Genomic DNA, 13,887 nt, shown 5'->3' on the forward strand with positions numbered 1-13,887 from the left:
CTGGGGAAGAGGAAAAGAAATGAACTAGTGAAAGGGAGTCATATGATTTAGAAAAGACAGGGTCATAACAAAGTCAAATACTCTTTATGTGAACCTTATTAGAATTTTCCTTATAGTTATGGTTCCTTTGTTGCCATGTTGCATAGGATCCGCCTGTAGATATCTTTAGTCTACAGTGGTGAAATTTCTGTGTTGTGCTAATAGCAGCACAGATTTTGCTGCTCCTCACCCTTACTCACCACTCTCAAGAGTGACCTAGTGTCTGATCGTAGAGAGTTTATGAACAAAAGTAGAAGACAAGATAAAATGATCTGAGACCACATGTACCCAGACACATGAAATTCTCATAATTGATAGAAATTTGGATAGGTACACTCACTTCAGTGTGCAAAAAAGAGTTGTGTAATCACTTTGTTGGAAGATGTGGATATTGGGGGTACGATAGCTTTATAGAAGCCAAATGGAGCTTTAAGTTGTGGCAGCTGTGATCAACTTGAGCTAGACTGAGTTTCTCAAGGGCAGGGTCGGCTTCATTTTCATCTCTGTATTGCCAGGGACTAGCCTGGACCTTAGTAGAGGCTCAATAAATGTATCATGCATGGAACTTACTTTTATTTAACCTGCTGCCAGAAATTGCATGCCCCCAGTGGCCATTTTGAGTGTAAAATGTTATTTTAAAGATATTCTCTGTGGAGAAAATACAGGGGAGCCAAGTAGTGCCAAGGGGCTCTGGAGAAACTTCCAAAGAGGGAGGTGGAGGAGTGACAGGAAGGAGAGGCTTCTTGAGTAATCCCTCCTTTTGGATGTGTTACTTCTTTCCCAAGACTGTTATTTTCAATAAGAAAATATTCGGGTACCATTGAAACTGCAGTCTGTGAGGATGAGCTTTTAACTTTCAGGCTAGAAGATTCTTTCTTAGGCCAGTTGTTGCCATGCTCCTTTTTGCCCTGAAACTTAATTTGGAGGATGGGGTGGGGTAGGGGGTGGAGTCACAGAGATTTCCTCATTCTGCCTGCCTTCTGGGCACTTTCCCACCGTGATGCTACGGGAGGGATTCTATGAAGTTGATGTTCACAGTAGACTTGTAGAAAGAGACATTCTTAGAATTCTTAAGGAAAACTGGTTTCTGAAATAAGAGATTTGACCGGTCAACTGATGACCTTTGGTGTAATATCTAAGCAGAAGTAACCAGGCTGATTTTGTGCTGTTTTTACAAGAGGAATAACCATGCAATAATTACTGAATTTCAAATGGAATTAAACGATAAGGTTCAGTTTCTCATAATAGCATAAACAGACTTGTTAGTAATGGGTGCTTTTAAATCTATGAATGGTTGCATGGTTGAACACACACGCATATATTTGCATATTTAGGGTTACAAGCATGGTTTAATATTTATACATACATAGTTGAGTTGATGACAGAGCAGCCCTTCCACGCACTGGGTATACAGGAACCACTGTAAAATCATAAATTCAAAGTATTTGATGCCGTCAGTGAATCTCAGGAGCCAGTGTTTCCTTTTTTTGGACCAAGAAGCAGACTAATAGAATCTGTATTGATGAGTATCCTTTTTCAACCCCATGCATGCCCTTTCTTCCTGTTTTAGAAATCAGAATGTTATCTCACTTTGTGGAATTCTGCATTTCTTCACAGTTTTAGGGTTTACACATGGAAGTCCATTTAGATTCAGTCCTTAGTGGCTTGAGTAAGCTTAGAAGAGTGTACTGTGTCCCAGCTGTGGCACAAAATTTGATATTTTTTTGTCTGCCTTGAGCATTATGCTCTTTTAAGAACTATACGGGTTCAGATTGACAACAGCAACTGGAAAGTTAGATAGGAACTGTAGGGGCAGTGAGTTTATGTTAGTGGGGGAAGAACAACTCAGAAATGAAGGGTGAGAATGGTTGCACAACTCAAAGAATGTAACCAGTGTCACTGAGTTAGTTGTACATGTAAAAACTGTTGAATTGGTGTATGTTTTGCTGTATATATTCTCAGCAACAACAAAATAAGTAAAATGAAAAAAACTGACATTTTGGGACATCTCGGTCAATTGGCATAACAAAATATATTAAAAAAACGTTCTGCATCCCACTTCGGAGAGTGGCATCTGGGGTCTTAAACTTTAGCAAGTGGCCATCTAAGATGCATAAATTGGTCTCAGCCCACCTGGAGCAAAGGAGAATGAAGAACACAAGGTAATTACAAGCCCAAGAGACAGAAAGGGCGACATAAACCAGAGACTACATCCGCCTGAGACCAGAGGAACTAGATAGTGCCCAGCTACAACCGATGACTGTCTTGACAGGGAACACGACAAACAAACCCTGAGGGAGCAGGCGAGCGGTGGGATGCAGACCCCAAATTCTCATAAAAAGACCAGACTTAATGGTCTGACTGAGACTAGAAGGACCCCAGTGGTCATGGTCCCCAGACCTTCTTTTAGCCCAAGACAGGAACCATTCCCAAAGCCAATCTTCAGACAGGGATTGGACTGGACTGCTCTACGGGGTGGGTCTACTCTCTGTCCTATAGGGTCACTACGAGTCGGAATTGACTCGATGGCAGTGGGTTTGGTTTTTGGTTTTATGGGACAGAAAATGATACTGGTGAAGAGTGTGCTTCTTGAATCAAGTAGATACATGAGACTATGTGGGCAGCTCCTGTCTGGAGAAGAGATGAGAGGACAGAGGGGGTCAGAAGCTGGCGGAATGGACACGAAAAGAGAGAGTGGAGGGAAGAAGTGTGCTTTCTCATTAGAGGGAGAGCAACTAGGAGTATTTAGCAAGGTGTATATTTTTTTATATAAGTTTTTGTATGAGAGACTGACCTGGTTTGTAAACTTTTCACTTAAAAGCACAAAAAAAAAAAAAAAAGCTGACATTTTTGTTTTATTGTAATGGGTCTTAGGAAAATACTGATTTTTTTTTTCATTCATAGGGGTGATATAAAGTTTTCTTTTTCACTAAATGTATTTCAATGAAGAAGAGATTTGATTTAAAGGAAAGTATGAAGTAAATGACAATTGAGACGATATGGCAAAAATCATGATAAATGTACACGAATGTCAAGTTTGAGAAACATTGCTAATGGAAGAAAAAGGACCAGGAGTTGAGAATCCTAGGTTTGAACCCTGGTTCTGTTACTAAGTGTAGACAGATGAACTTGAACCTCTGAGCCAATTTCTTCCTTTATAAAATTGAAATGGTGGTATTTTCCTTGTCTGCCTGAGAGGCTTTTGGTAAGAAACAGAATTGCATATGAAGTATTTTTTGTTTTTGTTGTTTAGGACTGCAAAGTGCTCTTCAGATAAGACAACAACAAAACAGTAATAAATATTACTAGCAAGTTATTTTAATGCTGAGAAGAGCTTAAGGAGCAATGAATGAGAACTTTCAAAGGCAAACCATTCCCACCCACCCCCATCGTGAAAACTCAATAGATTGCAAATTTAGGTTGACAGTTTTCCTGTCACTGCTTAGGAAGAGAGGACTGAAACATATGGTTGCTCCTCTCCAGATTGCAAAAAAGCTCTTGCCTTTTCTTTAACACTGCTACAGAACTATATTGAAGTATACAGGGGAACTTCCCCATTATCTGAAAGTTTATAAAGTATCATTCGTTATAACACAGGTTTCTGGAGTTATGAAAAAGCACCTTTTCAGGCCAGCCAGTGTGCAAAATGATAGGAAGAATGTATTACAGATCTGAGAGAAAGACCCTTATTTGTGTGTGATAGAAACTTTATTGAGGGTAACCGGGAAAGTCTAATAATGAAATGATAAAGCTAATAGAAAACAGATAAGGAATCTGCCCTAGAGTGCTAGGCAGAGCCACCGCTAAATCGTGATGATTCTTTCCTTTTGCTTGACCCAACTGAGCTACATCTTAATTCTACTGGAAGGGTAGGGTGTGCTTCTTTAGGGCTGACTTCTTCTGTAGCCCCTCTCTTCAACTTGCAGTTTGAATTGTGCTTTTAATATCTGGGAGAACAGTTGCCATGTAGTGGATTCTGACTCATGGCGACCCCATGTGTGTCAGAGTAGAACTGCTCTATAGGGTTTTCAAATGGCTGATTTTTCTGAAGTAGATCGCCAGGCTTTTCTTCTGAGAGTCCTCTGGTTGGCAGGGGGTTGGAGAAATGGTTGATTGGAGGTTGGGGAGTGGGGACTCAAGTCCATCTGTGAAAACATGGTAGGTATGGGACAAACGATCGAATTTTCCTATCAGAAGATCTCCGAGTTACCAAAACAGGAATGTTTTCTTCGATTTCAACTCGTTTTGCTCTAGTTTTCACAGACACAGTAGGGGTAAGCAGCTTGATTGGATCTCATTGAAAAATTTGGCTGCTAATAATCACGGGTCTACAAATCCAAACTCAAGACTTAAAATGAAGTATATCTTTGTTAGTTCACTTATTTTAGATTTGTTGAGCACATTCTCATTGGTTAGAGTGGTTTACTTTAGCCTTTCTAAGTAATCTGATAGAGGAAACACTGAGATGCCCTTGAGATATGGAACTTTGATATAGCTGTAGCCTATTGTGGAAAAAAAAAATTTTTTTTTTTTTTGTGAGCCATATATAAAAACTGTTCTCAAAGGATTGTGTGGATATAATATACTGGCTACTGCCTCAAATACTGTGTACACAAATATAAATATTATCCCGATTCTATTATTATATGATGTTTTACTCCATCTTAAATTTGAGTTTTATTTATATAGTTTTTACTATAAAATTAAGAAAAAATAAGTAAAACAGTGCTATTAGAAATCACTAAAATGTACCTAACTTGATTTAGAATAGCATGTGTAGATATGGCTGCGACTGAATCAGAATGTCTCAAAATTGACGCAACTATTAATGATTGGATGCCGACCATGTGTCAGGCACAGTCCTTGGCGCTGGGGTTAAACAGCAGTGACGGAATTAAAAAAAAAAATCCCTGTCCTCAAATAGAGTGATAAAATATATGGTATATCAGATCATGGTAAGTTCAAAGGAGGAAAAAAATGGTAGGAAGGAAGGTGTTGGGTTCCTAGTCCACGTTCTGTATCTTGCACACTAGTATCTTTGTGTATTTCTGAGGGAAGGAAGGGCCACATAATGTGGAAGGAGCAGAGCCTTTGCAGTACAGACCCAGGTTTGAATTCCAGCTCTGAAGGCAGGCAAGTTACTTAACCTGAGTCTGTTTCCTCATCTGTAAAATGGGGACAGCGATTAACCCTATTTTATGGGTTAAGCACTTAGCACAGTGCCTAGCATAAAGTAAGGGCTCAGGCAATGCTGTTACTGTTACTCTTATTAATAAGTCAAATGCTTGGTGCCTCAGAGTCACTCACCCTGCTCCTTGCACCCCTCGCCTCAGGCTGAGGCTCTACTATCAATGATGGCCAGGTAGTCTGGAAACCCAACAGGGATCCACTGACTTTGCCCCCTGGAACCTCACCCTTTCATGCCCGGCCCACTGGATCAAGCATCTACCTCTACTATCATGTTTGCCCCAACTATGCTGGACCTAGACACAGCCTTTGGACAGTGTGCCTGCTATACAGTAGCACGCGTATGTTGATGCTTTCTCTTTCAATTACCCAGTGAATAGTGCATATTCAGTAAATCTCAACTGACAGATTTCTAAACTTTTTGTTTTACTTTAAATTCAACACATTTTTAAAGGCGCACAAATAAGCAGCGTACAATGCTATTTCTCCAGAGCTCTTGTCTTTTAGCAAAGAGGGTTCTCTGTGTGTGTTTGTGTGTATGTGTTTGGTGTGTGTATCTACGAATGGAGAATATCTGTCTTGTGAAAGTGTCTCCTTTATTTAGGTACTTATCAATAATTCCCTGTACTGTGAAATAACGTATGTTTAGTAGAGAGAGGTTTATCTATTGTGAGTTTGACCATAATAACTTTTGTTTGTTTGTTTCTTATAAAGGAAAAGACCAAAGTTGTGGAGCCCCTGGACTATGAGAATGTTGTCACCCAAAGAAAAACCCAGATTTACAGTGACCCTCTCAGAGACCTGCTTATGTTTCCAATGGAAGATATATCTGTGAGTCCACAAGCACCGTTTTAAAGAAAAGAACTGCATTTTCCAAGTCTTTTCTTACAGCAAATTCTTCTTTGTCTTCTAGATCTCGGTGATAAGTCGGCAGCGTAGAACAATGCAGTCTACGGTACCAGAAGATGCTGAGAAAAGAGCCCAGAGTTTGTTTGTCAAAGAGGTAAGAGGCTCACAGGCCACAGAATATTAATCATGCATTTGAAGTATTTTCCCTTTAGTGTAAATGGAAAATAAACTGACTCTCACTTAATTGACTTAACAAATCTAGATAATGTGATACAGAGGATACACTTTAAATATTTTCCCAAATATTTAAGTATTCTTCGTCTTTTTCTTTTGGGTTTGAATACCTTCTGGACTTGAAGTCAGAGTTTTCAAAAGGGCATATGAATTGGGGTTTATTGAAGCCAGTTGGTTTAGAGAGAACACAGTTAGTGCCCAAAGGAAGAACACAGCACCAACATTTCCTAAATGGTTCTTAAAAGTCCGTCAGCTTATTACCAGACTTTTAAAAAGTAGATGTATGTGTACTTTCCCTGTATGTCAGAGTAAAAATTTGCATTTTCTTTCAGTGTATTAAAACCTACAGCACAGATTGGCATGTGGTAAACTACAAGTACGAAGAATTCTCCGGGGACTTTCGAATGTTGCCATGGTAAGATTTAAATTCAAGGAAAACAGTCAATAGGAGAATTTTTCAACTTTTTTTTTTAAAAACCACTTGTGATACCTGTCAGTTATAATTTATATTAAAACAAAACCTCAGATAACCAGCATGTTTGGTAAATGGAGTATTTTGGTTAATTGAATATATTTTAATCTTGCTCGTTGACATTCTTTCCAGAACGTCTTGAGTTCACCATTTGGATTTGGTGCATCAGCATTGACTAGAAAATAATCTTTCTTTGATGCTGGATAATGTAGTAAGCATTTTTCAGGGTTTTGATTAAAAAACTAGAAGGTATTTGGCTAAATTTGACCCCAGGACGTTGCTTGGAAAAAATTTGTTAATTAATTTTTTTGTTATGGTGAGCACATATATAACAGAAATTGCCGTTTGAACAGGTTTACATGTACAATTCACTGATGCTTATTATGTTCATCACGTTTTGCAACTATCACCACTATCCATTTCCAGATTTTTTCTATCACCCTTAACAGAAGCTCAGTGCCCCCGAACAGTGACTGCCTCTTTGCACTGTCCTACTGCCCCTGGTGACCACTAATAAACTTTGGTCTCTATACATTTGCCTCTCCAAGACATTTCGTATAAGTGGGATCATCTAATATTTGTCCTTTTGTGTCTGACTTATTTCACTCAGCATGATATTTTCAAGGTTCCTCCATGTTGTAGCATGTATCAGGACTTCATTCCTCTTTATCGCTGACTAAAGCACCATTGTATGTATATACGATATTTTCTTATCCATTGAAAAAAGTTTTTAGACATTCTGATGGTAACATGTTTTATTGTTACTTACCACTTTCTCCTAAATTCTGAATACTGAAAACAAATCTTGATAACTGATAGTTCTGGTACAATAACTGCCAAGCTTAGTGAGCCCCCAAAGCGATCTTGCAGTCAACCTGTATGTGGCCCACTGATCATTCTTCAGGATCTGCAGTTCCAGTTCTAGCACGTGGGTGCCTAGTGTCTGCACCACACTCTTCAGAGGCATGTATCAATGGTAAATGCTTTCTGATTCCAGCATCATCTGTCTCCACCCAGAGGTATAGAGATAATTACACATATATATGGGTTTTGCATCAGCTTGGAGGGCTCTTTCTGTTGTTAGAAAGACATGTCATTTTAATTCTTTGTCTCATAGTTTTGCCTTTTGTTCCTTTTGTCCTGGTAACTTCCAGTTGCCAGATTATGCTGTTCATTAAATCTTGTTCCTGTCATTGATTACTCATTTTGATGAGACACAAAAAACCAAACCCAGTGCCGTCGAGTCGATTCCGACTCATAGTGACCCTGTAGGACAGAGTAGAACTGCCCCATGGTTTCCAAGGAGCGCCTGGCGGATTCGAACTGCCAACCCTTTGGTTAGCAGCCGTAGCACTTAACCACTATGCCAGCAGGGTTTCCTATTTTGGTGATAGATGTGACAATATTTAAAATGCTACTTCCCTATGGCTTTTCATTTAGCATGCTGGTTTTTAGGCACTGAGGAACATGGCTCTCAGAAGAGCCTCTCTTTCAGTTGGGTTGAAGGACTGCTGTGAGCACGCTGGCCCAGGAACCCAGCTGTCAGGGTTCAAATCTTATTTTTGTCACTTACTAGCTGGATGGATGACTTCAGGCCAGTCACTCAACCTATTTGTGCCTCCCTTTCCTCATCTATACAACTACTAACCTCACAGAGTAGTATATGTAAAATGTTTGGGAAAGAATATTGAAGAAATAAGACATTTGTGTAGCTTTTGATAGTTTTGAAAGCGCTTTTCTAGAGAAGAAAATTCAGTCCTAAAAAGCTAAGATGACCAGTCCAAGATTATACAGCAAACAAATGGAAGAGTTAGAATTACACTGTTGCTTTTTTTTAAAAAATACACTTTATTTTTTACTGCAGTTGTAGGTCTACAGAAAAATTGCTCAGAAAGCATAGAGAGTTCCCATCTACCCCCGCCCCAGTTTCCTCTATTAGCACTTGCATTTCTGTGTACATTTGTTACAGTCAATGAGGCAGTATTGATAATATTCATATTAATTAAATGCATAGCTTATATTGAGGTTCAGCCTTTGTGTTGTACAGATCCATAGGTTTTGACAAAGGCATGATGTCATGTGTCTAGCATTGTAGTATCCTACAGGATGGTTTCACTGCCCTAAAAGTGCCCTATACTTCACCGATTTGTCCCACCCTCCCTCCCCCTGATCCCCTGGCACCTCTGACCTTTTTAGTGTCTCTCTAGCCTTGAGTTTTCCAGAATACCATGTAGTTAGAACCATATAGTATGGTGCCTTTTCAGACTGGCTTCTTTCGCTGAGTAGTGTGCATTTAAGGATCCTCCAAGCCTTTTTGTATTTTGATAGCTCATTTCTTTTTACCGTGGAATACAACTACATTGTATGGATGGCCCATAGTTTGTTTATCCGTTCACCTGTTGAAGGACATCTTGGTTGCGAATGTTGATTTTTGACCTGGGGAAAGACATCATTCTGTCACTGCTAAAAGCTCTGGCCCACGTTCCTTGCCAACTTCTCTTCTCCCTGATTAGGCATTGACTATCTGAGCTTATTTCTTTGCTGCTGCCTGCACATGTGGAAGTCTTTATAAAAAGTAAGTTAATCAGAGGGGAGAATCTACGTTGGGAAAGGAGAAAATGATTTCTCCTTCTTGTATCTTAACATTTTCTTGTGTGTGAAAGAATCAGGTCTACTCATCAGCGTTGTTTTGTGCTTCTGTTCTACTCATTGTCTGAGATAATTGTCTTATATTTTCAGCAAATCTCTGAGACCAGAGAAGATTCCCAATCATGTATTTGAGATTGATGAAGACTGTGAGAAGGATGAGGTAAGGATACAGGGGCAACTGCACTGGTTTCTTCAAGGTCACTCCTGCTGAAAGAGATTCCAAAGGGAATGAATGCCTTGAGAAAAGATGAGGAAAAGATTTTTTTTTTCCCCAGTGATCTGTGGCCAGCTTTCAAACTGAGTGTTTTATTATTTTTTTAATTGTTGCATCTCCAAATGGGATTGAGGAAAACTCAAGTGAAATGGATGGTAATTTGTATATAAACACATTCCCCCACGTGTGGGACGTGCTTGTGGAGCTGCTTCTCTTGCATTGGGCATGTGGTGTGGTAATTCATCTGGACTCTCCTGCCTAATTCATCCCTCTTGGGACAGATGGCCTGGATTCCAGTGACATTTCACGGTGCAGCTTGACTGTTTACGTAATATAGAAGCCTGTCCCAGAAGAGAGCCCGTGATTCAGTAAATATTGGGTCCCTACTGTGTGCATAGCACAGAGCCTTTCATTGTGTAGTCAACAGTTTCAGGTTTAATCAGGCATTTTCGTAGGGAAGAGGGGCTTTGAGCTTTAATTAGGAAGTGGAGCAGGGCCTAGTACTGTGTCCTGCATATGTTTGACTGATTAGATGGCTGGCTGGCTGCTGTTTTACCAATGGTTTTTGCTCTGTTTCAGGACTCATCTTCTTTATGTTCTCAGAAAGGTGGTGTGATAAAACAAGGCTGGTTGCATAAAGCAAATGTGAATAGCACCATCTCAGTTTCCATGAAGGTAGGAAGTCGTTATATAATATCATTTCATTATTTTAAGGGTATTGACATAAATAGCCTGTCTAGCAACGATACTTATTTTCAAATGAGCCCTAGTGTGTCCCCCCCAAATCTTTCTTTAATAAAAAGATTCTTGCAGATGCATGGAATTTTCAAAATCTGAAACCTCAGGACGAATTAAGAAGTATAACTTTTTAGAGAAATGTAATTATTATCCTCTGAATCAGGACCTTAAAAAAGGAAGCTGTGAGTTGAATGAAGAAAATAGCTCTGGAAAAAGAAAAAGGACATCAAAGATTCCTGAGAGGAAAGAAAAAACAGTACCTTAGTGCTTTCGGAATAGCCTAGCTAGAATGTTTTGTAGTCTGGCCAGAATATTGGGTTTGTGTAAAGGGTTTGTGCAAGACAAAGGTAGAAACATAGGAATGAAATTGTGCAGGGCCTTGGATATTTTGGATGCAAGTTGGCGTTTGTTCAGGAGGCCATGAAAAGCCACTAAAACCCAAAGGGAAAAATAACAAGCTACTTGATGAGCAGAAAAGCGAATTATCCTCTGATACCAAATAAAACTACTCTTTAAGATACTCAGTATCAGATCTTGTGTTTCGCGGAGGATGATTCACAATTCCATTAAGTATTGAAGGTCATTCTTTCTTTCACACCACATGCAAGCAGAAACCATGGGCGTCTACCACGGGAAGACTCAAATTTTATCCTCATTTAATATTTCACCTGCAAGTTTCCCTATAGTGGTCATGACCTGTTCTCATTTTCATTTTCAATCCCTGAAAATAATGAAGTTGTTGAATGCTTAGCTGTATGTCGCCACCTAAGCGTGGGCCTCTTAGCATGTGCTGATACTAAGAGAAATCATCTATTGAGGACTTAATATGTACCAGGCATGGTATTTTCAACCACCTCATGTACCTGGGAAAGTTGGACAACGGATGAGGAAGACCAAAGAAGAATTAATGCCTTTGAATGATGGTGTTGGCCAAGAATATTGAATGTACCATGGACTGACAGAAAAATGAACAAATCTGTCTTGGAAGAAGTACAGCCAGAATGCTCCTTAGAAGTGAGGATGATGAGACTTTGTCTCACGAACTTTGGACATGTAATCAGGCGGGACCAGTCCCTGGAAAAGGAAATCCCACTTGGTAGAGAGTCAGCGAAAAAGAGGAACGCCCTCAGTGAGACAGATTGACCCAGTGGCTGCAACATGGGCTCAAACATACCTACTATTGTGAGGGGGAACTGAGCAATGTTTTGTTCTGTTATATATGAGGTCACTTTCAGTCGGAACCTAACAACAACGGGAACCATACTAAGTGTCTTATAGTTAATATTTAATCCTCATGGCAGCCCTATGAGATAGATGCTATTATTATTCTAAGTTTATACATGTAGAAACAGAGGCACAAAGTTCAGTAACCAACCCAAGGTTATATACCTCCAACATTAAGCAAATGTAATTGATGGAAATATGCATTGATAAAACAAGACATTAGGAAACTAGTATCGTTACAAAACAATTCACCATAGGATTCCTTTAAATACTGAGTTTCTCTCATGCCTTTAAATTATAATTTACTTTACATACAACTTTCTTTATATTATACAGTTATGATATGATATTATATAAGTCAAAATACAGTTACTTGTAAAAAGTGCGTACTTTAAATTTTCTTTCATAGTTCGTGAAATGCAGATTCATTGGTATGGTAGGCAGAATAATGCCCCCCAAAAGATGTCCATGTCTTAGCCCCTGGAACCTGTATGTCAATGATATTTCAGATGGCAAAGGAGAATTAAAGTTGCTAATCAGCAGATGAGGGAGCCTTGGTGGCGCAGTGGTTAACTACTCGGCTGGTAACCGAAAGGTCGGCAGTTTGAACCCACCAGCTGTTCTGCAGGAGGAAGACCTGGAGATCTGCTTCCATAAAGATACAGCTTAGGAAACCTTATGGGGTAGTTCTAATCTGTCCAGAAGGGTCGCTATGAGTTGGAATCAATTCAACGGCAAACAATAATCAACAGATAGGGAGATTATCCTGAATTATGCAGATCAGCTCAGTGTAATCACAAGGATACTTAAAAATGAAAGAGGGACACAAAATTGAGAGTGTGTCAGAGAAAGAGATGTGACAATGGAAGAATGGCTGGAGAGATGCTATGTTGCTGGCTTTGAAGATGGAGGAAGAGGCCATGAGCCAAGGAATGCAGGTGGCTTCTGGAAGCTGGAAAAGGCAAAGAAACAAATTCACCCGTAGAGCCTGCAGAAGGAAACGCAGCCCTGCCAACACTTTGATTTTACTTCGGTGAGACCCATGTCATGTTTCTGACCTCAGAACTATAAGATAATAAATTTGTATTAAGTCACTAAGTTTTTTGTAATTTATTACAGCAGCAACAGAAAACTAATATAACTGATTAATGAAAGATTGATTATTCAGTTTGTGTCTTAACTATCTCCAAGGTTGCAAATTCCAGTGCCTGCAAGACCAGGCAGAAACCATAAATTCATGAAGTGGGTAATGGATCTGAGGCAACCTGGTGACCACATGACCCAGCTGAAGGGACTGGTTTTCACTTGTCTCCAGCTAATTGTTGCTTTGCTGCTGCTGAGCTAGGCTCTTTGCTTGGCCTCTTTATGTCCCTAGCTGCTCGCATTTTAGCCACTGATTTCTTTCTTTTTTTTTTAGTGAGAGATCATCCACATGCCATAAAAACACTTATTTCTTTTTAAAACTGCTACCAAACAGTAGGTAAAGGAAGGCAAAGGGCGATATACCAAATCGGTCATATGATAATACACAGTTTTTAAATTAATAGGGAAGAATTTGAAATGCGAAGCCCATAATGAGATTTGAGAATTGTCTCTGGTTAGGGATCTCCTTTATCCCTGATATTTTGATTACCGTGGATTTTGGGAGCTAAATAAAAATCCTATTCTCTTCTGGTTTCATCTGTTAAGCCATAGCAGTAATATCATATTTCAGGATTTTTCCTAGCTAGGATGGGCAAGTGTGAAAGGTTAAGCCAGATTCAGGTAGAAGTGTCTCAGAGATTTTGTCAAGATTATTTTTTTCCTTTAAGAATTGTGTGTTCACTGTTATTTAGCTCAGCATTGTTGAAATTAGTTGAAATGTGGAGTGGTTACTTGGTAGTTTTTCTGTGTTCTGTCTTTCTATATATAGAGGCTTTTCGAGTCAGGCAGGTGGAGGATTGGGCATGGACAGCAGTTTTGTAATCAGCAGGCTAGAACGTGGCATGAAGACCAAAGCCAGCAATCCAGGCTTGTGCACCAAGGCACACTGGGGAATTGGACTTGTACTCTTAGGTCCCTGCTCCAGGGTCGGGGGTCATATAAGTTCTTCCTGCTTCAAGCCTGGATTGGTTCAAGCATAGAAAGACTAAACCTGAAGGTGGGGAGATTAGCAGACCCAGCTCTTAGAGAGTTGGGAATGGCAAAAGCAGAAGTGGGTCTCACAGAGTGTGTGAGACATTTCAAAAGGAAACTATCTATACTTTTGTTTCTACCAAGTTAATCTTTGAAGTGAAGAATA

At 39.6% G+C, this 13,887-nt stretch overlaps 1 protein-coding gene across 4 annotated transcripts in view; it reads left to right on the forward strand.

Annotated features, from left to right (window-relative positions):
• Positions 1-13,887, forward strand: part of DOCK11 (dedicator of cytokinesis 11) — a 192,733-nt gene that overhangs the window by 46,363 nt on the left and 132,483 nt on the right. For all 4 annotated transcript variants that reach the window (XM_064278710.1, XM_064278708.1, XM_064278709.1 and 1 more), the window contains exons 2-6: positions 5,941-6,057; positions 6,140-6,229; positions 6,642-6,724; positions 9,521-9,590; positions 10,224-10,319. In XM_064278710.1, coding sequence (XP_064134780.1) covers positions 5,941-6,057; positions 6,140-6,229; positions 6,642-6,724; positions 9,521-9,590; positions 10,224-10,319 — 456 coding nt within the window. The remainder of the gene's footprint in view (positions 1-5,940; positions 6,058-6,139; positions 6,230-6,641; positions 6,725-9,520; positions 9,591-10,223; positions 10,320-13,887) is intronic.

This window comes from Loxodonta africana, chromosome X (assembly GCF_030014295.1).
Source record: "Loxodonta africana isolate mLoxAfr1 chromosome X, mLoxAfr1.hap2, whole genome shotgun sequence".
NCBI classification, from domain to species: Eukaryota; Metazoa; Chordata; class Mammalia; order Proboscidea; family Elephantidae; genus Loxodonta; species Loxodonta africana.